The sequence below is a fragment of the Trachypithecus francoisi genome, unplaced genomic scaffold, assembly GCF_009764315.1.
Source record: "Trachypithecus francoisi isolate TF-2019V2 unplaced genomic scaffold, Tfra_2.0 Lachesis_group2, whole genome shotgun sequence".
Classification (NCBI taxonomy): domain Eukaryota; kingdom Metazoa; phylum Chordata; class Mammalia; order Primates; family Cercopithecidae; genus Trachypithecus; species Trachypithecus francoisi.
Genome location: NW_022681465.1, coordinates 138,412,911 through 138,436,912, shown reverse-complemented (window position 1 = coordinate 138,436,912; position 24,002 = coordinate 138,412,911). Strand labels below are relative to the sequence as shown.

The 24,002-nt window shown below is 52.6% G+C and overlaps 1 protein-coding gene across 1 annotated transcript; it reads right to left on the bottom strand.

The window, feature by feature from the left end:
- Positions 1-5,668: 5,668 nt before the first annotated feature.
- CDX1 (caudal type homeobox 1) lies at positions 5,669-23,415 on the bottom strand. The gene is made up of 3 exons (XM_033180564.1): positions 22,877-23,415; positions 7,404-7,549; positions 5,669-6,844 (listed from the first exon to the last, which is right to left on the bottom strand). Exons 1-3 carry the CDS (start codon positions 23,319-23,321, stop codon positions 6,638-6,640), a joined length of 798 nt encoding a protein of 265 aa, XP_033036455.1. The 5' UTR covers positions 23,322-23,415; the 3' UTR covers positions 5,669-6,637.
- Positions 23,416-24,002: the final 587 nt, after the last annotated feature.

Sequence of the window (24,002 nt, the reverse complement as noted above, 5' to 3'; positions counted from 1 at the left end):
GAGTGGAGTGTGAGCAATTCAGGAAGATGGAGCATAGAAAACATCTAGCACAAAGGGCCTAACTTAGTAGGTGCTCAGTTAGCATTTATTCACTGACTGTGGGTTGCCCGTGCCACCATTAGTCCAATTATTCAATTTATCAATTTTTATCGAGCACCTAAAATGTGCTAAGTCCTGAACTAAGTGTGCTATTTTCTCAGCCTGGAGAGGTAGGTGTTGTTACTCCTGTTCTACAGATGAGGAAGCTGAGGGACAGGGAAGTTAAGTTACTCAAAGTCACGGAGCTAATGAGTGACACCAGGGACAGAGTCAGGCTTCATGGACCTCTGGACTAGTAATGGTCTTCAACTCTCCTCCTTTCCTTAAGATGAAAGCAAAATGGAGAGGTTTGGGTGAGCAGAAGGGACAGCAAGTGCCACAGTGATCTGGGACTTAGATCATCAATAACTGGTTTCCTGTCCAACAGCAGTATGGCTTCTGGAAAGTTCTAATTTCACATCTGTAAAATGGGCCATGGGCCAGCCCATGCATGGCTGCCTCAGAATGTCCTGAGGGTCCAGTGAGCCTGTGGCTAGGATGGGAAATGATGAGCTGGAGTGATGGCACACATTGGTTTGTTGCGACTGATTGATATACGCTAGTGGACCAGTATATACATTACAAATTGTGCCATTTTCACCCTCGCAAGTGTGCCAGTTCAGACATTAATCATACATCTGTTTGGCTTCCTATCAGTTGACATGGTGGGGGAGACCTTTGGGGAGAGATGTGAATAAGGGTCTGCTCTCTCCCACCTCTGGGGCTTGAAAAAAGGTTGGAGGGGTTTAAGTCAAAGCATGGACTTGGGTAAAGGCCTGGCCAGGTTCCAATCCACCTCTCCCCCTGCTCAGGTCCTATCAAACTGCTCTCCCCTTTGAGCCTGGCCACAAAGGGCAGACCAGGGACTCTCCAGACCCAAGAGGAAGGAGTCTCCTCTGCCCCCTGCCTACTGACCCATATGGGACTGAGAGTGGCTGTGAGTGTGAAGAGAAGGAGTATTTATGGAGCCCTACTGTGTGCATTGTGAAGGACTTTTGCATCCAACATCTAATTTTTAATTATTTCCGACTGTCTGGGAAGACAAGTTTGTGTATCTGATTTTACACCTGAGGTAACTGTCCCATAGGAGTGAAGTCATGCACCCGGTATTGGGAATGAATCCAGGAAGACCGTGGGTCATGGTTAGGAGAGGCAGAAGCCAAGGGCTCCTGAATCCAAGGAGGCCCAGGCAGGACCCTTCCCCATCCCTTGTCCTGGGCTTGTTAATGCATCTTGTACAAAAGAGGCAGCAGCCTTGCTCAACCACTCTCTCCCATTGGCACTTGGGTTTCATGAGGCCCTTTGGAAGGCACAGAGAGTCACAGGGACAGCGAGCAGGGGTGAGGCAGTTGGCTCAGGAGCTGAGAAGCCTGGCCTCTTTATGACCCTTTCTAGCAGCACCTGCTCCTCCCACTTCACGGACCCAGGTCTGGGGGAGAAGAAGGGAGCAGGCCAGGACTTTAGCCTCCCTTGAGCAGACACACGAGGGGGTGAACACTGAGCCACCGTGGCAGTCACTGGGGTTGTGAGATGCAAATGGATCTAGGCTCATGCCTTTCAGATGGGGAAACTGAGGCCCAGAGGGGCAGGATTTGCAAAATCACTCAGTGATTCAGTAAAGACAGAGTCATGTCTATAACCTAGGAGTCTGACCTCACCCAGGCTCTGCCCTTTAGCTCGTACCTCTCTGCCATCGTCTTCTCCATCCCCACAGCCCTGGTGGGGAAAGTCAGCCCTTTCATAAAACAAACAAAACAACAAAACTCAAAGATTTTCTTTTCTTTTTCTTTCTTTCTTTCTTTTTTTTTTTTTTTTGAGACAGAATCTTGCTCTGTCGCCCAGGCTGGAGTGCAGTGGCCGGATCTCAGCTCACTGCAAGCTCCGCCTCCCGGGTTCACGCCATTCTCCTGCCTCAGCCTCCCAAGTAGCTGGGACTACAGGCGCCCGCCACCTCGCCCGGCTAGTTTTTTGTATTTTTTTTTAGTAGAGATGGGATTTCACCATGTTAGCCAGGGGTCTCGATCTCCTGACCTTGTGATCCGCCCGTCTCGGCCTCCCAAAGTGCTGGGATTACAGGCTTGAGCCACCGCGCCCGGCCTTTTCTTTCTTTCTTTCTTTCTTTCTTTCTTTCTTTCTTTCTTTCTTTCTTTCTTTTTCTTTCTTTCTTTCCTTCTTTCCTTCTTTCCTTCTTTTTCCCTTTGTTTCTTTCTTTCCTTTCTTTCCTTCCTTCCTTCCTTCCTTCTTTTTTTCTTTCTTATTGAGATACAGTCTTGCTCTATTACCCAGGCTGAGGTGCAGTGCCTCCATCTTGGCTCACCACAACCTTCGCTTCCTGAACTCAAGAGACCCTCCCACCTCAGCCTCCCAAGTAACTGGGACTACAGGTGTGTGCCATCATGACTGGCTAATTTGTGTATTTTTTTGTAGAGACGGGGTCTTGCTATATTACCCAGGCTGATCTTGAACTCCTGGGCTCAAGGGATCTGCCTGCCTCTGCCTCCCAAAGTGCTGGGATTACAGGCGTGAGCCACTGTGCCCAGCCAAAACTCCAAGATTTTCTAAAAGACATTATCCACATAAATCAATCTACCCACTGGAGCTCCAATTTTATGATCATACAATTGGCCAGGAGTCTGGCAACCAAGCACATTTGACAATTGCTGTCACCACCGTCTCCTCTCCCCAATTCCAGAGGGGTTTTGAATGATTCTTGGCCAAATGACTGCTTAGGAATCCAAATGGTAAATATTCACTCTCCCTTTCCCTCTTCTCTCCCTCTGTTCTGGTCTCATATCAAATCAGAAGTGCAGTGGAGATGTGTGTGTGTGGCTTAAGGAAAGTGTCGGATGAAATGTACTTCCTTTTATTATATAGGGAGATATTTTTAAATGTATATAAATAAACATTTTTAATTTGCTTAAGTGTTCAGATTTTATCACTGTAGAGCATGTGTTTTGTCACACCAGGGAGTGACGACTGTGAAAAACAAGGTTCCAGGCTGCTAGTCCATCTGGAGTGGTTCAGAAGAAGTGATCCCAGAGCTGCCTGGCTGGGATGGGATTGCCCTCCAAAGTTGCCCTGGCCGAGGCCAGCTGTGCTCCCCAGCTCTGCATCCCCCTGGCAGATCTTCTCAAACACTCAGGGCCAGGCTGATTTCCTCAGAGCTCCACTGTCCTCCTATTCTAACCCCTGTATCTCTATCACAGTCCATTACACACACACACACACACACATACACACACACACACACACACTCTTGGCTGCTGGAACCCTCCTCTCTCAGAATACTCCATTCTCAACCCCGAGTCCCTCCCTAGAGTAGCACTGCAACTGTTCTGCTCAGTCCACATCAATCTCTTGGCAATCAATGATGGGACTGGCTTTTCCACAAGACAGGTTCTCAGCGTAGGGTTAGGAGTCTATGGACTCCCTGAAATTGTATGTAAACAGTGTTGACATGCACAATTCTGATTTGCTAGAGGACATAAGCAGTCTGTGGGCCTTGGAGGGCCAGCACAAAGTCACCGGAAGCAAAGCAGCACGGGCCATTCCTGATAGGAGAGCTGAGCACCTCTTACCCCGGGGTGGCTTAAGATCTGACTAGACTTGAAGGGTCTCTTTCCTGAGCCATTACAGCCCCCCAATCTCTGGTGGAACTCTGGGTGATGGGGAATCACTAGGCACAAGGCAGCAAGTTGCACCACTTGGAAGTTGTCTTAGATGAGTTTCCTTTTTCATGGGGCTAAACACCCATTGGTAGGTGATCACCAACCCAACCTGTGGGTCGCATCCAACCTCCTGATCTCCCATGTGGGCGACTGCTGCAGCTCACCCTTTGATGTGGTAATGCGCCGCTGTGACTCTATCAGAGGAGTGACCACTGACTTCCTGCCAGGCAGAGGTCTTCCTAATGCGGAGATGGGCTTGTCCTCCTTCAGGTGGGTAGAACATCAGCCGAGCCTGCCAGCCTCTCACACTGGGATGCAGCAGCCCCGTGAGAGGTGGCTCAAAAACAAGCACTTATTATGTGCTGGGCCCTGAGCGAAACACAATTCTAAGCTCAGTTAGACTATTTTATTTCCATTTGACACATGAGGAGGCCGAGGCTCCAAGAAGCTAAGTAACTTGCCTGAAGTCTCGCAGCTTGGAAGTAGTCACGCTGAAATCCAGGCCATCTGATGGCAAAACCTACTGCTAAATACTGAGTCACAGAGGTGTGGCCCTCCAGCCTGAACATCCCAGCACTGCAGAGTGTGTGGAGTTCAGTGGGATGCTGGGAGGTGTGAGTAGGGGCCTCCTAGGTAGCAATGTGCGGGCAGGGGGCAGGGTGGGGGAATGCCGGATGACAGAAAATTCAAGGGGTTTCTTTGCTGTGGGGCTTGTCAGAGACTTTGATGTGCTAATGACCCACTGTGACTCTATCAGAGGAGTGGCTTCTGCCGGATTTCCCGAACTTACTTGACCAGAGTTATTTCTTTTTGGTAGACAACTTCCCCAATTTTACAGATGGTGAAATGCAGGCCCAAAGAGGGTAAGCAGTTACCCTGGGGTCACAGAGCATATTTTTTTGAAGATCAGAAAACTCTATTCACTCCATGCCAGCTGCTTTTCACCAGCCCCTCTCCCTCTGCTCTTGGAACCCTGGTTCTCTCCCAAGCCTCAGGTGTCCACCATTACTAATGAAGGCCCACTGTCTCCCAGGCCCCGGGTAGGAGGAGAGAGAGAAGTGCCTGCTGCACTTCAGGGGCCTGTGCCAGGCCAGGATCCACCTTGTGCACTGTTATCATGGGAGCAAAGGGCGATGGCAGGCAGGCTGTACACAGTTTTTATGGCCTGGCCACCTCCCAGAACAGTAAACAGAGGGGTAAGCAGCTGGCACCGGAGCCCCCGGGGAGAGAAGGCCCCAGGTAGGAGACTCCCAAGAGTTAAAAAAAAAAGTATACTTTCAGTTCATATTGCTCAAGTTCCTTTTCTCCTTTATTCCCTTCTTGGCCTGATCCACACTCGCTAGTCCTTTTCAGTCTCAGTTCAAACATTACCTCCTCCAGGAAGCCTTCCAGGATAAGCTAGGTGTGTGCTCTGCTCTCGCTGGATGCTCTGGCTCCCTTGATGCTCAGAGCACAGCTCTGATTGGCCCTGATCCTGTTATATTAGTGTCGTCTGTGTGCACAGCAGTCTTCCCCACTGAACTGGGGACTTCTGAAGAGCAATTCAGGATCCCTGAAGTCAGACCCTGAGGGGGGCTTTGTGGCTTCTCTCCTGCTCCAGCTGCCCAGGCCACATATACCCTGAATGCATTCTCCCCCTCTAGATCTTGCTCCCCTACCCTGGAGATGCCCTTCTCCATAACCTTCCCCCTCCACCTCTTCCCAGGCCAGGCCCTCACATCCCTCCTCCAGTCTAGGGGACAAGGACTATGTGCTTTCCAGGCCCAGCCATGCGTGGCACATGGGGGTGAGCAATGAATGTCATCTATTCAAAGAAAAACCTGAACTGAACATACCTGAAAAATTCAGAAGACTGGTATGTTGAGTCTGATGATTCTGCTTACATTTTTACATAGTCTCATAGACCTACTCGAATAGTGTTCTGTTTTGATCTTTCAAATGTATTTTAAAGGTGACCTTGTTGTGGGCCTAAACAAACGGGAAAGGAATACACAATTGCTGGGGAAGGTGAGGATGATTTGTACTTCTCAAAAATGTTTCTTTAATGCTATGTATAATGATTTTTATACATTTTTGAAAAGAGAAGAAAAATTTATTCTTGAAGCTGCATCCAAGAGATTCCACTCTATATACAACACCTGTCCAGCTGTGAGCTCTGCTTGGTCTGGAAAAAGTCCTCTGGGGGCTCCCTGGGCCCTGATGGACAGCCTGGTGGGGGTGTAGAAACCAGGTAGGGTAGACTCTGCCCCCTTCTTTTCTCCCAGGGCCTCCCTCTCAATCCAGAGGCCTCAATGAGAATGATCATGAGGGTTGTGATTCTGCAACCCAGTGGAGCAGTCATCAGAGCCCAGTGCTATGGGTTTTGTGCTTAGCATCCAGCCTGGGGAGGGCTCAGTGCCCTTATGATGGGGGCAGGTAGAGGTGAGGCTGCAGGAAGAGGCAGTTGTGAGGTGACCACATTCCTCCCTCCTCAGGTCATGCTCTGCAAGCATTCGTCTTTTTTAGCTCCATCCCTTTTCTCCAGGATCAGTCTGGTCCCCACAGGAGCCTCCAGCTGCACCTCTGAACGTATGGAGGAGGAGGTAGGGCCTGAAGCCTTGTCTAGGCCCCTCCCCCAACAATTTGGGGCTTGAGATGCCCATGGGCGGTTGAGATCATCCACCCTGGACTCTCTTATCCCTCAGAGGTCTAGAACACAGGAGCTGGAAGGTCTTTATCCAACAGGCTTACTGCACAGATGGGCCAAGGGGATGCAGAGGGTGGATAGGTGACTGTCCACCATGTCCCAGAAGGTCAGGGCTGAGACTCGGCCCAGACCTCCTGGGCCCACAGGAACCACACTCCCAGTCCCCAAGTCCCCAGGTCTCCTGGCACACAGGCTGGGCATGGGGCTATGGCAGAAACTCCTCTTTGACAGGCATTGGGGAGGAGGTGGCCAGGAGGCTAGTGTTGCTGGGGCACAGGCCCCCCAGGGACGGCCCGCCTGGGGTGGCCGTGATGTCGTGGGCCGTCGGTGGCTGTGGGGGCTGTTGCTGCTGCTGTTTCTTCTTGTTCACTTTGCGCTCCTTTGCCCGCCGGTTTTGGAACCAGATCTTCACCTGCGGGGTTGGAAGACAGAGATGGAGTGGGCAGCGGGGAGAGAGTGAAGGAGAGAGCGCAAGAAGGAGAGACGAGGACAGTGAGCCCCTATTTCTCCATGTGGCTTTGTGGCTTATCTCCTTTCCAGCCTCCCAGACCACATGGACCCTGAATTCATTCTCCCCTTCTAGACCCTGCACCCCTACCCTGGAGATGCCCTTCTCTGTAACCTTCCCCCTTTCCATCTTCCCAGGCCATGCTTCTTCCAGGAAGCCTTCCCTGTTTTTCCTGTGACTGCTCCCTTAATGTAAATAGCACGTGCACCTTCTACAGCACTAATCATAGCCTGCTGTAGCCTGTGGCTAATCAGATCCCCTTACCCCTGCCTTTGGGGGCAAGGATATTGGTTTTGTTAAGGGAGGGTGCTGGTAGCACCTCAGTTTCTGCTGTGCCGTGTGACAATGGCCTGGAGACTCAACCTCTCTGTTTTCCTTCTACTGAGCTCTGTCATCTGCCTGGCAGCCTAGAGACCAGAGTCCTCGCACTGCTCCTATGGCTGAGATAGGATGACAGACACACCTGCCGTTCAGTGAGCCCCAGATTGGCAGCCAGCTCTGATTTCCGCCGGATTGTGATGTAACGGCTGTAATGAAACTCCTTCTCCAGCTCCAGGCGTTGGTGGTCAGTGTAGACCACGCGGTACTTGTCCTTGGTCCGAGTCTTACCTGAGAAGCAGAAGAAGCCGGGAAGGAAGGTGAGTTGGGAGGAGGAGGCTGCAAAAAAGGCCCAGGTAGGACCCCTAGGAGGAAGACAATCCAGGTTCCCTGAAGTAGGACCCTGAGCTGGGGAAAGACATATACCCCAGGCTGAGGGAAAACAGTCATTTCCCAGACTCAGACCCACACACTCACAGTCTGGGAGGCAAGTGCTCCTCCCATGCCCATCAGGGAGGCAGTGAAGTGGGGAAAGCAACAAGGTCAGGGTTAAACAGCAGGCTGCTGATGGAGCTGCAGCTTCAACCCAGGTCTTCTGACCCAGAGCCCTATTCTGAAGGCCAGCTCCAACAGCTTTAAACCAGCAGCTTCCAGATGTGGCTGCACAGCAGCCATTCTCCAGGAGCTTGTGAAGAACACAGCTTTGGCGCATCCCTGACCAGTTAATCAGAAAGCCTGGGGGTGGAATCTGCATTTTTAACAAACTCTTCAGGTGGTTTTGACTGTGGTCAGATATCAGATGGGTTTGAATTCTGGAGACACGGAGGGGATACTGGGCAGGCAAGAGTGATTAAGACTAATGAGATGGCAGCTGCTCCTTCCTCCTGTGCAAGAGAAGAGAGAAGGGAAGAGCCACTACAAGTAGAGGCGGAAACAGAAAGAATCTGGAACTGTCCCAGGTGTGGGCTCCCTAGTTCCTTCCTAATGGCTGGGGATGGCCTCAACATCAGTCAAGGAGGACTGGGGCTGCTGGTGGACAGTGGACCCCTAGGACCTGTCAGTTAGCTCAAAGGTTCTGGCTCACGATACCAAGCTCTGAACTGGGCCTGCACGAGGGGCCGCAGGCTGGTCTGCCCAAGCCATCCACACTTCCCTCTGTGTCCAGGCACCAGGCAGGAGAGATACAGCTCATCCCACAGATCCTCACTGAGCTCCTGCTGTGAGTCAAGCACTGGGCTACAACACTGAGCAAAATAAAGCGCCTGTCCTCATGATGCTTAGGTTCTAGGGAGGGAAATGAATGAAAAGAAAAATAAACATATAAAATATTTGATACACTAATTGATAAGTGTTTCAGGAGAAAAGGAGGCAGGGAAGGAGGATCAGGAATTTAGGGAGGAGACGGGTTGTGATTTTAAATAGAATGTGCTGTTGAAGGCCTTCCTGAGAAGGGGAATTTCAGCAAAGCTCTAAAGGAGGTACAGGAAAGAGTCATGCAGGGCCGGGCGTGGTGGTTTACACCTGTAATTCCAGCACTTTATGGGAGGCTGAGGCAGGTGGATCACCTGAGGTCAGGAGTTCGAGACCAGCCTGGCCAATATGGTGAAACCCCATCTCTACTAAAAAATACAAAATTTCAGCAAAGCTCTAAAGGAGGTACAGGAAAGAGTCATGCAGGGCTGGGCATGGTGGTTTACACCTGTAATCCTAGCACTTTATGGGAGGCTGAGGCAGGTGGATCACCTGAGGTCAGGAGTTCAAGACTAGCCTGGCCAACATGGTGAAACCCCATCTCTACTAAAAAATACAAAAATTAGCTGGGCGTGGTGGCATACATCTGTAATCCCAGCTACCCGGGAGACTGAGGCAGGGGAACAGGAGAATTGCTTGAACCTGGGAGGTGGAGGTTGCGGCGAGCCTAGATTACACCACTGCACTCCAGCCTGGGTGACCGAGTGAGACTCCATCTCAAGAAAAAAAAAAAAAAGAGTCATGCAGACGTCTGGGGAGAGGGTTCTAGGCAGAGAGAACAGCAAGTGCAAAGGCCCCGAGGTGGGGCATGCCTGCTGTCTGACTGCTGTCTGACAGTGAGGAACTGTGAGGAAGCTGATGGAGCTGAGGTACAGTGAGAAGGGGTTGGGACAGGAGACAAGGGGAGGGACTCTGGGTTTTCCTGTGTCTGGGACAGGAGCCACTGCAGGATTCTGAGCAGAGAAGACATGAAGTCTGATGTAGGTTTTAATATTACTCTGGCTAGTGCATGGAGAATAGATTTGTAGGAGGAAGGGGAAGTGCAGGGAGAGCTGCCATAACCCAGCAGAGAGGGCGGTGGCTTGGCTTTGTTACGGTGCTCAGCCTGGGGCCCAGAGCTGAGGTTAATATCAGGGCTTTCTTTGGGACTCTGATCAGAGGTCTGTCTGGAGAGAATACTGGGAGTCATGCTTGGCCTGGGCTGGTGTTGGGCCTGGCTAAGCACCAATTTCCTTTATAAGAAGCTGAGCACGTGGCTATAAATAGGAGGCGCATGCAAGCACTTCCAGACCCACACACGCTCCCACCCCGGCATGGTGGGTCTCTGAAAGACCATCAACCCCCGCCGCCTCTCCCAAGTGCCCCCACCACAGCCCAGCCTTCACCTTCTTGGGTCTCAGCCCTGGTCCTGCCTGTGCCTCGGCACCCCTGCACTAACCATCTACCCTCCCCCATTGTGACGCCTGTCCCACTCCACCAAGCCCACGCAGCTTGGCAGGACAGCCACTGGGCTCCCCGTGAGCCAAATGGCTTTGTGGAGAATGGGAGACAGCAGATGTTCCTGGGCAGCTTTTCCCTGAGTTTCCTGCCAGAGCAGAGGAACCGCACCGGACGCTTCCACGTCCACTGACCTCAGTCCGCTGCCCAGCATAGCACGGGAGAGCCTCGGCCTTCAGCCAGGCTTGGCCCCAGGAAAGGGATAAGGGAGTGGCTGCCCAGGCCTTGGCTCCAGATAGGGCCCCTCCTTGGCCTAGAAAATGCAAAGCTGGCGCAAAAACAGTTCTGCCTAATGCCACCAGCACTGGAGACCAACACGGCTCTGAATCCACAGACCCACTGGGTTCACTGGGCTAAAGCCGGAAGTGGTTGTCAGAGTTTGGTCTCCTCCCACTTTACTGAGGAAGAGACTGGGGCTCGCAATGGTTGCATGGCAGCTGGAGGGCCAAAGAAGAGGCCTGGTGAACCCTTCTAGTACAGCCTCCCTGTGTAGTCAGGGTCACTGAGGCCCAGGCAGTACAGGCCTGCCCAAGGCCATGCCCCCTGCTCTAGAGCTCTTGCTGCCTCTCCAGGGCACAACTCCTCATGCTGCCATATTTAGGGCCCACTGAGTCTGCCATGGAGCCCCCAAAGTGTTGGTAACAGAAGCTTAAACAGCAGACCACCCTTCCATTGCTACTTCTGAGAAAGAAGAGCCCAGACCATGGTGAGGGAAGGCCACTGAGAGCCCCAGGCTGGAGGCCCTTAAAATGCCCAGAGGACTCACAGCCACCCCCAGGAGGATGGGCCTGAGGCAGGGCATGAGGCTCCCTGCCCACCCAGACCTTGGCCTAGAGATCATAGGCAGTGGTCCTGAAGGTGCCTTTTCTGTAGAGTCCTAGCACCCACTCCTGCCTCTTCTGATGAGCAAGCCCAGACCCATGACAGCCATTTCATAGGTGGGGGGAAATGGGCTCTGAAAGGGCACCTGCAGAGGGCCGTCCTGACTGGTCATGGTATGAACCAAGACTCAGGTGTCCTGACCTCAGGCCCAGCTCTTCCACAAGTGAGGGGGTCAGGAGTGAGACCAGATGGAGATAGGGTTTAGCTGCACAATTACTCCTCTCTGTCCTGGCAAGGCTGCCAGTAAAGACCTGGCCCACAGGCCTTGTCACCCCTCTTTGGGCTCTGGAGAGGAGCTGGTGGGCTCAGGAACCCACTGGCCAACTTCTCTCTGGTGGAGCTGCTTGAAACACACAATTTTAGTGCAAGAAAATGGTTCTGCCAAAGAACAAAATGTTTGCTATCACACTGTGTGGCTCAGAAACCGGGGAATCCCATATGCTGTTCCAGGAGTGAGAACTGAAACATCCTCCTTAGTGCCCAACTTGGTGATATCTAGCCTTGTTTAACAGGCACATACCCTCTGACCCAAGAATCCCATTTCCAGCAACTGATCCTACCAAGAGCTGCCCAAAGCTCCATCTGTTTCTGATAGCACAAGACAAAAGACAACAAACATGTGTACAAGAAGAAAGCTGGTGAGAGAAGGGATGGTGCATTCATGGAGAGGAGCATTATGCAGTCATTAAAAAGAAATTTCAAAACCCCCTATGTTCCAATATGGAGCAATTTCTAAGATGTGTAAAAAAAAAAAAAAAAAAAAAGCAAGACAGAATAGTGTAAATAGTAATGGTATAAAAACGGGGGAGACACACACATACCCAAACATCTGTGCACCCATACAGTTCTTTCTGAAAGAATATACAAGAAGCCAGTAATAGGGGCTGCCTCTGGGAAGGGCACTGGAGTTTGGAAAGCCACAGGTAGGAGGGAGACTTTGGGGTTTTTAAATCTTTACCAAGTGTATGTGTGAATTCATATTTTTAATGACAGCCAGGAACCCTGGGCTCCAGTCCCAGCTCTGGGCTGGAACTCCCTACTGCCCTAAGACACCTCTGAAGCCTGGAAAGGAGGGGGCAGGGAGGTGCATGAGAGCAGTGGGGTGGGGAGAGGGCCCAGGATGAATTATTTACAGGCCCCTGGGACGCTGGAGCTAAGGGGGAAGTCCAGGCTCCTATAACAGGTGTCTGCTGAGGGGCTGGCCACTCCCAGCCACCTAATGAGTAATCCTCTGGGCCAGAGGCCCGTGTGAATGGGTGGGAGGGAGAATGGGGAGCCCCTTCAGCTCTTCAGGGGTGAGCACAGAGGGCAAGAGCCTTGGGTAACTCACCGAAGTGGGAGGCTTTCTTTCTCCAGTTTTGGGATGTGCAGAATGTCCCATCCATGTGGATCAGGCCACCACGGGAGGTAGCAAACTCCCGTCCCCTAAAGCATGCACAGTACAGGCCAATGGCTCCCAATGCCTGACCAGCAGCCTTGGAACTGCCTGGGAAGCTTTTTCAAAGCACAGATTCTGGCCCCAGAAATTCAAATTCAGTGGGGCTCAAATGGGGCTCAAAACTTGGCACTTGAATAGTTTTCCAGGTGACCCTAACGTGGTTGGTTGGGCTTTAGCTGCACAATTACTCCTCTCTGTCTTGGCAAGGCTGCCAGTGAAGACCTGGCCCACAGACTTTGTCACCCTTCTCTGGGCTCTGGAGAGGGGCTGTGGAGCCCAACAGAGGTACACTCTGTGACTCCAGAGGTGTCTTAGGGCAGTCAGGAGTTCCAGCCCACAGCTGGACTGGAGCCCAGAGCTCCTGGATGTCATTGAAACCAAACCTCTGGGCTTGTGGAGTGCAGCTTCTCACCGGCTGGGTAACCTAGGACAGTCTCCCCACCTCTCTGAGCCTCATTCTCTGTATTTGTAAAATGGGGAAAATTAATATTCTAATAGCCAACACGTCCACGTGCCGGGCCCTTTGTATACATCTCTCAATGACCCATGGAGTTGGGGACTATTAACTCTATTTTACAGATGAGAAAACTCAGGGTCAGAGAGGACCATGCATCAGGCAAGTGGGATTCAAAACCAGGTCTATCTGGCCTCAGAAACAGCAGTAGAACCTATCAATCAAATGGTACAAGGTTTCTTGTAGTCCTCTCCAACCCTGCAGCATAGAGGGGCTCACTTGAGATAGATGGACAATGTCTAGCACAGTACCTGGCATGCAGGAGGTGCACGGGGAAAGGCAGATCTTACTCGTTTCCAACAGTGGTGGGATGACCATCTGGCAGGAATGCCAGGAAATGGATCTGTGCAATGGGCGATCTGCTAGAAATGACCGTTTACTTATAAGGTCCCTTCCAACTTGGAAACGTGAACCTCCCAATGTTTATTGATTCTCTGATTGTGTTTGTTATTGTAGCTGAAACAATTCTAAGACCAATTTGACAGTCTGAGAGTCTAGACACTGGGCCTGCCCAGCTGGAGGATAGGGACAGGAGCCACAGTGGCCTGCAGTGGGGGCTCCCCATCCAGCCTGGGCCAAGCAAGGACAGAGTGTGGCCTCTGCTCCAGCACAATCAAATGGCCCCTAGGTCGGCACTTCCTTTGCCCTCTTCCTGCTGGGTGTGTGGCCCTGGGGGATGACCAGCTTTGGCCCCCCAGGCCTGGACCACAAATCTAGCTCCAAAAACCTTTGTGACTCCTCCCTGAGTGGTCCAGCCCCAACTGGCTGTGCTTCAAGATCCTAACCTCTAATACACACATGCACACAGTCATGCACATCTGTACACACAAGGGCTTGCTAAAAATACAGATTCCCAGGCCCCACTCCAGATCTACCGCATCCTAATTTCTCTGTCATCTTTAACAATGCCCCTGTGGATTCTGAACCACCAGCTCAGAAGTCAGTGGGTCCTGGTCCCAGTTCCATGCCATCTGTGTGGCCTAGAATTAGTTCCTCCTCTCCTCTGGGCCTTGGTTTTGCCTGTGCACCAGTTCAAGTGCCCTCGAGACTCTGAAGCTTTGAGCCCTCTGTGCAGCTGTAAGCCCCACTCCTGCCACCTTGCTGCCTGTCACCCCAGGCAACCCCCACAGGGAGCACATGCCCCGCACACCCTCCAGCCACGTCTCTCAGAGACCCACACTGCATACAGCAAGAGGCGATGGGGAGCTCACCCATGTCTGTGATGCCAGCCTGGGAATGACAAATGGAAGGGCATAGGCATAGGGCTTTTGGCAGGAGGGGTCAGGGGAGGTGGGAATAGGGTCGCCATAGAATCCTATTGCAAAGAGCCCCCTTTTCCAAGATAAGGAAGCAAGTCCAGAGAGCTTATAGGTCACTTGATGTGGATGACTGCAGGGCCAATAAGCAAATGAAAAGGTGGGAGAGAGGGGCTCAGGAGAACTGATCTCCTCACCCCAGATAATACTTGTAGGAGCGCTGCAAGGGTGGCAGGACGTGGGCCAGCTCAGAGGCGGTGGTGCTTCTGGTGAGGGGCCTAAACTGTAGCAGCATCACACTCTACTGAGGTTTGGGAAGGGCTGGGTGTTCGGGGCAAGCTTCCAGACCTTGCCTGGTGGCAGAGACCTGGGCTGTGGTCCAGCCTGGCCATCTTAGTTGAAGGACTTGACAAGTGACCGAACTTCCCTGGACTTTCCTTCCTCTGCCTGGGGAACAGAATGGCTGTGAGAGCAGTCTGGAAAGGGTAAAAAGCTATGGAGACAAAAAGGAGAAAACAGCTATTTGCAGAAGCGGGCATGTTGGTGGAGTCCCTCATGAGAGAGAGGAATGTCGCCTAATGGGGAGCCACAGGGCCAAGAACACACTGGCCTGGGAGTGGGGAGATCTGGCTGGCCCACCAGCTGGACATGTGATCCCTTATTTGGGCCTGTTTCCCCATCTGTACCACCAGGGGGAGGGCCCTCCACTGTGCCCTAACCTCACCAGCTCTACAATGGATGGATGCCCTTCCTGGGACATCAGGTTTTCTGCCTGACCCACAATTGGGTGCTTGTCTTGGCTGATCTGGCAGTCCCAGGCTGCTAATATCATGGTTCCTCACTCAAGCCCTAGCAGGGATGAAGCTGGCATGGGAGTGGGGAAAGGGGGACAATGGCCAGGCCAGCCATTTTGGGAGTCCTGCAGCCTTAGCCAGATTCTCCTCCCCACTGTCACCCTCCTTCCTAGTTAGAGTTCTTCATCATCTCTGCACCCTCCTCCTCCAGGGCCACCTTTGCATCATCTGCTGTCCTATCTTCTTCATTAAGGTCCACAATCTGACCCAGCTTTGGGAGGCAGCAAAGAGGAAGGGACTTTAGAGTCAGACTGGTGGCTCTCCCCCAGTCTGGCCATGTGACAGTGGTATGTTCCTGGGCAAGTCGCTGGACCTCTTTGAGTTTCAGTTTATTTATCTTCAAAATGAAGACATGAATGCTTTCTTTATATGGTAGTTATGGAGACCAAAGTGATAACCTACTTAACAAAGCACTTATTAATAAAAACTGTGATGATGAAGATGATGATACTACAGAGACAAAGAAGCTGAAAGAGGCAGGAGAGAGGCCGGGTGCAGTGGCTCATGCCTGTAATCCTAGCACTTTGGCAGGCTGAGGCGGGTGGATCACCTGAGGTCAGGAGTTCGAGACCAGCCTGACCACCAACATGATGAAACTCTGTCTCTACTAAAAATACAATAATTAGCTGGGTATGATGGCGAGTGCTTGTAATCCCGGTTGCTCCGGAGGCTGAGGCAGGAGAATCGCTTGAATCCAGGAAGCGGAAGTTACACTGAGCCGAGATTGCGCCACTGCACTCCAGCCTGGGCGACAAGAGCAAAACTCCAACTCAAAAAGAAAAAAAAAAGGCAGGAGAGATTCCTCAATGCAAGAACAAGGAGCTTATGCAGGATGGATTTCCATTCTGGGAACTCTTGAGATGGATTTTTCTGCACTGTCCAATATGACAGCAACTAGCCACATTGATTAAATAAAATGTAAAATTCTGTTTCTTAGTCACACCAGTCATTTCAAGCGTTCAACAGTCACATGCAGCTGGTGACTGCCTACTGGGCAGCACAGATACAGAGCATTTCCATCCTGGCAGAAAGTCCTACTGGACAAACACTGCTAGATCAAACTCCTACCAGGGTCCGGACGCCCACACTGCAACACACGCCTACTAGCTGCAAAGCAGCCAGTTCTTGCATCTGCCACCCATTTATATCCTTCCTGAGTTTTTCCACAGGGGCACCCTGAGCCCAAGACAGCCCTTTAAGATTTACAAACAGTGACTGCATCCCTTCAGGTCTTCTCCTAGGCTGAAGAACTTGAGGCCTCTCTGAACTGTTTCCTGGTGGAGTTTCCAGGCCACTGCAACCTGGCCATCTTCCACTAGTCTAGTCTGAGAGTGAAGCCCTTGCTACTCCACTGCAGGCGTGGCCCCCGAAGTCTCACATTTGAGGTGGGGCTGCAGTGAGGAGCTCTGCCTCCAGCCTCTTTCTCCCCGACGCTGGCTGTGTGACCTTGGTGAAGACCCTTCCCTTATGCCTCGGCTCCCTGAATGCTCTTTGAGGGTAGGGCCATGCCATTTAGCTCACCAGTACCTATCACGTGCCTGACACAGTGAATACTTGATGAATCCTTGTTGAATACATAAAACAAACCTGCTACTTCCTCTGCTTCCTTAACTCCATAAACAGCACCTCCATCCTCCAGCCATTCAGATCAAAAGCCAAGGTGGCACCTCTGAGTCCTGTCTCCCTTGCTCCCCGCATCCACCCCAGCAGCTGGCGGCTCAGCCTCCAAAGCACAGCCTTCTGTCCATCTCCATTGCTCCTAAAGTTTAGTCTGAGCCACTCATCTGATGGAGAAGAAATGTGCTGTTCTGGGGACAGAAATCCTGCATTTGAAAAAATGCTGAACACACTGAGCACCCAATCGATGCTGGCTCGCATTATGATTACCATAATAACCGCACAGTACTTATTTGATAAATAGTTCCTTACCTCCTTCATGGCAGGGGAGGTAGATTAAAAACAAACAAACAAATGAAATGACAAACGGATTAGTAGTAGGAAGGAAAGTGAGCAATGAGCTCAACTGAGTGGGGAGGTGGGGGGAAGAACCCTACTTTACTTAGCTGGGGGAGGTCTCCAGGAACAGGCCACATTTAAGCCAAGACCTGAGGTTGAGAAGGAGGCTTCCATGTCATGAACAGGGAAGGAGATTCCAGGGAGGGTGAGCAGCATGTGCAAAGGCCCCCAGGCAGGGAGGAGCAGAGTGAGGGCAGAGAGGGCAGCTCTCTGTGCGCAGGTTGGACCCGTCTGCCTTGTTCAGGCCATCATCTCCAATGCCTAGGAGCAAGTTCAGGACAGAAGACACTCACAGAATATTACTGCTTGCCTGATTGAATGAATGAATGAGAGAGGCACAAGATGAGGCTGGAGAGGCCAGCAGATTCTGTGGCAGAGGGATTTGGATTTGGTTTCAAGAGCAACAGGAAGCCATGGGAGGGTGTGAAGCCTAGCTTGCTCCTTCTTTTTGTTGATGGGGGATCCATGTGGGGTGCCCCCACAAGCCTGAGGGGTGAGTGTGGCAGGGGGAGGGTCTGTCATGCTAACATGGTGATGGCCCTGACTCCAGATGTGAATGTGGTTTCCACATCCCGGGAGCTCCAACACAGAAACCTGAGAGGCTGGCCCATTAAGATAACTTCCTACAGACCCACCAGACCCTGCTGCTAACAAACCATTTTGGACCTTCACAATGATTCCCTAAGCTCTAAGCAGCAATATCTGCCAAAGCAGCAGGGAGAAAACACCCAACCAAAAAAAAGCCTTCTGCCACCTTCTAACTGGGTCATTCCCTTTCCCAGCTACCTCTGAGCGATGAGGTGTCAAATGTAGCTTCTGCCTGGAGAATCAGTTCTAAACAGCCTGGCCCCTGCTGGGCCCCCCTCCTCCCCCAGCCTCTTACAGTACATCCCCTTCCTGGCCTCCTTTTCCCCCCACCTGGCTTGGAATGTCCATGGGGAAGGGGGGGTCTCGGGCTCCCCTTCCTGAGTGTGTGGCTTTATTTCATATATGCTTGCTGGGCTGTAGACTGGGTGTGAACATGGTGCTGCCATGTCCACGCTGTGTGAGCTTGGGCAGGCCACCTTACCCTCTCTACGTCTCATTATCCTGATCTATAAAATGAGTCTAATACTAGATCCTTACACCACTCAGGGCTATCATGAGACTTAAGTGAGATCACCCACGCAAAGTTCTTGGCACAGTGCCTGGCATGCAGTAAAGATTTAGCCAATGCCACAGTTATTTGCTCTCTCACGAGCTCCTACTATGTGCAAGGCAGGGTGAGGATGGGACTGATTAGGACTGGTCCTCGAGGGACTACAGATGGTAAGTGGCAGGCATAAATAAGACAATGAAAGTAGAGAGTCAGTGGTAAGTGTCATGAAAACAAGGGCCTGATACAGTGCTTAGGAGGGAGGAATTAGGGAGGGCTTCCTACAGGAGACAGCCTTGGAGAAGGAACAGCATTTGAGCTGGTGACGAGCAGGTTCTCTGAGCAGCATTTGAGCAGGAGACGGAAGGGAGGGCAATGCAGGTCGAGGGACCAGACTGGAGAGGCAGGGAGTTTGAGGTCTGTGCTCCAGTGCACCTGCTGAGGACTGGTTGAGGTGGTCACAGGCACCGATGCCCTAAGCAACTACTGTGTGCTAGCTGCAGGGTGGTGCTTTGCAGGCATCTCTTTCCAGATGCAATCCTATTATTATCCTGTTGCAATGGAGAAGCCCAGGCTCGGAGAAATGATCCAAATTAACTTGCCCAAAGCTATACAGCTTCTTATGGAAATTCAATTCCAGGTCTGAGACTCCCAAGCCCTGGCTCTTAACTTGCCTTATCTAGTCAAAGTAGCAGGAGAATGGCTTCAATAGATGGTTGAGGCCAGTTCTCAAGAAGGCTCTGATTGCCACAGAAATGGAGCTAGATTTTACAACAAAGAAATGGCATAAAATGAAATGGCAATTCCATGTCAGTAGGGAGCCACAGAATGCTCCTGAGTAGGGCATGTGCCTTGAGAAGGTAAATATGGCAATGGTTTTAGAAGACAGCTGGAACATCACAGAGAGGCTGAAGGTGAGAGAACAGGCTGGTGGCTGTGGCAATTGGCCAAGGGAGAGGGCCTGCAATGTGGGGGGAGGGGAGCATTCATGCCCTTCATGGGCCTCAGTTTTCCCATCTGAAAGCTGACGGAGTTGGACCAAGATCTAAACCTTGCTCCCACAGTCTCATCCACGTGAACGTCTCCCTAGTCCTGAGACCTCAGCCACCCCAATGGGCTATTAACCTGTGGAGCAGGTTTATTCAAAGGAATTGGAGGCTGAGCCTTCCACAGAAGGATGATGTGTAACCCTCCTAATGAAAATGCTGATATTTAAAACCCACCTCATGAAAACACAAAGAGAAAAGGAAAAAAAAAAAACAACGTCTTGTAGTCATTTCCTATCCTGGCCTCAGTCAAATGATAATGATCACTCAGAACTGATTAATATTGTCTTTAGGAATCGGAGACTGGTTGAAGCCCAACAGCCTCTCTCTCATCTTTCCCATTGTCACCGCCCCCTAGTTAGAAGAAACTGAAGTCTCAGTCCCAGCCTCAGCAACCCCACTTCCCCACGTGAGTCGGGGTACCATCTAAGTGGAGAGACAGAGGCGGCCAGGTTTCCACTGACCTGAACTGCTTGGCTGGACAGTCACAGGTCCCAGTCCTAGGACTGGGACCTCAGAAACCTGTGTGAAAGCTAAGATCTCACCCACCCCCCTGTTCCCCAGAGATGTCTTTTGTTCCTCACACTTGCTCTGTTCATTCACTCAACAAAACATATTGAGCACCTACTAAATGCCATGCACTGAGCTGGGTGCCAGGATGCAGTGGTGGGTTAAGCAGACATAGCTCTGGACCTCATGGGAATGGACAACATACAAACAAGTGTAAGGAAGTGAGTAGACTGGAATTAGTGCTCTGAAGGAAACACAGCAAAGATTTGTGATGGTTGTAGCGGGGAGTCCACTTTGGGAAATGGTGGACGGCTTCACAGAGGAGGTGATGATTAAACTAAGATCTGAAGGGTAAGAAGGATCCACTCTTGCAAAGAATCAGGGGAAAGAGCTTTCCTGGAAGAGAGAACAGCATGTGCACAAGCGCTGCAGTAGGACTTGGCAGGTCTGAGGAACTAAAAGAAGTCTGGAACAGCTAGAGCTTGAAAGCCAAGGTGAGAGCAGCCAGGGATTAGGTCAGGGAGGCAGGCAGGTGCAAATGCTGTAGTCTTATAGACCTCAGGAAGGAATGTGGGGTTTATCCTACGTATGATGGGAAACCATAGGAAAATTCTAAACCAATACTTCTGACATCGAGCCCAGCTCAGCCCCGCTTGTGTGAAACTGGAACATTCCTCACAGTCTCTGTACCTTGGTTTCCTCATCTACATGTGTGGTCTCTAACTGTCCAGTTTGTCCATTCTCGAATGCTGGAGGCTCAGAAGTGGGGGAAGAAGGGGCTAGCCAGGATTGGTGGCAGGCTGAAGACCTGGTGGCCAGTGTCAGTGGGGATTGGGAGGGCAGTGGCATGCACTGATCCTCCTTCAGCTGTCCTGGACAGCAGCATTGCACAGGAACTGCCCCTGGAAACCCTGTGCCTTCATTGCCCAGAAGGAGAAACTGAGGCCAAAGACAGGAGGGGCTTGGCCTCTCTTTCAGGGACAGTCAACAGTTTCAACCCAATTCTGCTCCCACTTCAGGATAGAGAGGCAGCACCTTCTAGCTTCAAGGTCAGGGTTCCTACATCCTCTGCAGAAGGGGGCTAACCTGGCTCCTAGGCAGTCCCTTTCCTGGAGCCTTGGGAACCCCCAGACCTCCTTCTGCCTTTCCCTCTACTCTCAGAGAACAAGGAGGGAAATGCTTTTTTGCGTGCAGCAGACTCATCTGCCTGCAGACAACAGTTTTCAAGTGACTTTTGAGACCAGAGGATGAGCCAGGCTCAGCAGCTCTCGTGCCCAGAGGCACGAGGTGATTTGTACAGAAGATCCTCCAGGATCCCCCAGTCCTCCAACCCCCATTGACACACTCCTTTTCCCTTACACAGTGATGGCCTCTCTCCAAGTCCCTACCCATAGGGAACCTCCCCATTCATCTCCAAAGTCACCAGATAAGCAGGAAGCAGCAAGTGCAACAGAGGAGCAGGAAACGCAGGCTTCCTTCTCCAGAGCCTCACAGACTGGGAACTGCAGGATCCTGAGCACTGGTGCTGCCACCACCTCCTCTCATATAATACAGGGTTCTTAACCCCGGATTTATGGATAAAGCTTCTGGGAGCCTCCAGAACCCCTGAAATTGCCCAATGATGCAACACTTTTTTCCCTAGGAAAAAGATTTGTACCTTTCAGCAGATTTTTCAAAGGAGTCCTTTTGTAACTCAAACAAGGGTACAAACCACTGCATAACCTCCCTTCTCTCTAATTTCACAGATGGTAGAACTGAAACCCAGAAAAGATGACTGATTTAAGAGGAGCTGTTGTATAGAGAATTAGAGCACAGACTTAGTGGTTAGTCCTCCTAGGTTCAAATCCCGGCCCCACTAGTTACCGGTTATATGTCCTCGGGCAAGTACTAAAAGTCTCTATGCCATAGTTTCTTCATCTTAAAATGGGGGTGATAATAGTATCCACAATGATGTTTTAAGAGTTAAAGGAGTTAATGCATGCAAGATCTTACTTATGTCATGCCTGGTCCGTTAGTAAGTGTTCCAAAACATTAGCTGTTATTTAATCAAGGCCACAGAAGCAAGCGGCAGAGTCTGGTTCCCTGTACCTCCCTGGAGGCAGATAGGAGGTTCTGTATCCCTGGGACTTCCAAGAAGGGTATATGATTATGGCCAGAACCTGTAGCTCCTGATCAAGGCCAACACAGCATCTGCCCTGAGGCAAGCTGAGGGTGTGTGGGGAGATGGGGGTGAAGAGTATGAGGAGGTGGGGGAAGTCCCAGGCTTATTCCCAGCTGGGGGAAGGGGAGGAGGGGCTGGACATCAAAGGGTGGGCAGGCCAGCTTCCCGCCCCCAAGGCTAGGTGGCCTTTGTCAGGACAGGCCGGACACAGTCGGGACAATGGAACATCGTGTTCACTTTCCGGCCAACAGGAGTCACTACCGAGCTAAGGCAGAGCCAGTTACATGACAAAGGGGGGACCCACAACGGAGGTCAAGCCGCCCCTCATTAAAGTTGGGCCCTTTGTCCTGCCCCCTCCCCTGCCTTTGAAGAGGGCGGATCAGAGAGGCCTGCCTGGGGGCAGGAGGTTCACAGGCTCAGGAGCCAAACAGTAGCCCCCTTCCCACTGCTCCCGCTTCCCCTCCCCCGGGGTCAAGAGTTCAGGGAGGACCCTGGGAAGGTAAGGTATAGACCCCTTGCCGCAGTCTGGCCAAAGAGGGCTCTTTTTCAGCCTGAAGGATATGACCCAGCAATCTCTTGACTGTATGATGGGGAGACCCAGCCCTGGCCAGGAAAGTCACCTGCCCTTTTCACACAGTTAGCGAACCGTCCCTTCTGGGGGGAACTTGCCGCCTTTGCCTAGGGTTGGGTTAGGAGTAGAAGAAGCAGATGAAGAGCAAGGAGTCGGTGTTGCTAAATGAGTGTGGGACACCAGTCTGGGAGCCTGCGTTCTAGTTCGGGCCTTGCTCCGCGGCGGTAGGCGCATTTCCGCACTTCGCAAGGGGTCTCGGTTTCCCTATTTGTACAGAGAGAGGGTTAGGCTGTGCTGCTGAAGGCTTCGATAGCCTGAGACTCAGGAGAGGGAGCTCAAAGAGCAGCCCCCCGGGGCGAGAGCGGACAGGGGGGCCACAGTCCCGGGAACCCGAGCAAGGCCGGAGCAGAGGTCAGACACGGGGCGGCCTGGGCCGCGCCCGAGCACCTGCAGGTCCAGAGGTGCAGGGCGAGGGAGGGGTCCTTACCGCTGCCACTGCCGCCTCCGGCCGGCACGCTGCGCCGCATCCACTCGTAGGGCGTCCGCCTCTGCGCTCCGGGCGAGGATGGTGTGCCCGGGCCCCCGAGGGGCTGCGCCAGGTGGCCCGGGCCGGGCCCAGGGGGCGCAGGCACCGGGCTAAAGTCCAGAGGGGGCCCGAATGCCAGCGGAGCTGGGCTGGCTGCAGGGGCCGCGGGGCCCGGGCCGTAGGCGGCGGCCCAGTCGTCCTTGGGCGCAGGGAAGGGCGCCCCCCAGGCCGTCGGGGGCGCGGGGGCCGGCTCCACGTGAGAGTAGCTGGGGAAGTCGGGGTACTGCGGGGGCGCCGGGGGCGGGGCGGGGGGGCCGTAGGCTTGCGGGCCCAAGCCCAGGCTGGCGGGCCTGGCGGGGCCAGGGTACACGGGCGAATCCTTGTCCAGCACATAGCCCACATACATGGTGGCCGCGGGGCCCCCCGCGCATGCTGGGCCCTGGAGCCGCCGCTGCCGGCCGCCCCGACGACGAGCAACCGCTCACCTGAACTCGCCTGTCCTGCCGCCGCGCCCGCCCCACCCAGGCCTTTTATAGCTCCGGGCCGCCCGCGGCCCCAGCCGAGGCGGGTTTGCATTTCAAAGCGGGGGGAAGCCTCCGGGCCGCGAATCAAAGGGGGAAACCCATCGGGGGCGGGGGGTTCAAAAGGAGACAAATTGCCGCCCCAAGCGGGAGGTGGACTGGCCAAGGCCTGGAGGGGGTGGGGGCGCGGAGGGCGCGTCTTGGGCGAGGGTGGAGGCCGCGCTGCGAGTGGAAATCTCTTGCCAGGGGGCGGCCTAGCGGCCTGAACACCTTGTCCTTCCAGTGGCCGCGTGGACGGCCCTGCAGCCCCATTTCACAGGTGGAGGAACAAGCACCCAGGGGCCGGGGGATTCTTGGCCAACTTCACACAGTGACCAGCTTGAGGTGAGGGGCAACGCAGACTTCAAACAGGGCTCCGGTCTGTAGGATCGCAGGTCCTTAATCTTTCGGCGGGGAGGGGTCACGACCCCTCTCCTCATGGAAGCTGTGGATGTTTTTCCCTGGGGAAATGCACATATGCACATACATACACGAGTGTTCTTTACAGTTGGGGGACTGCCTGGGTT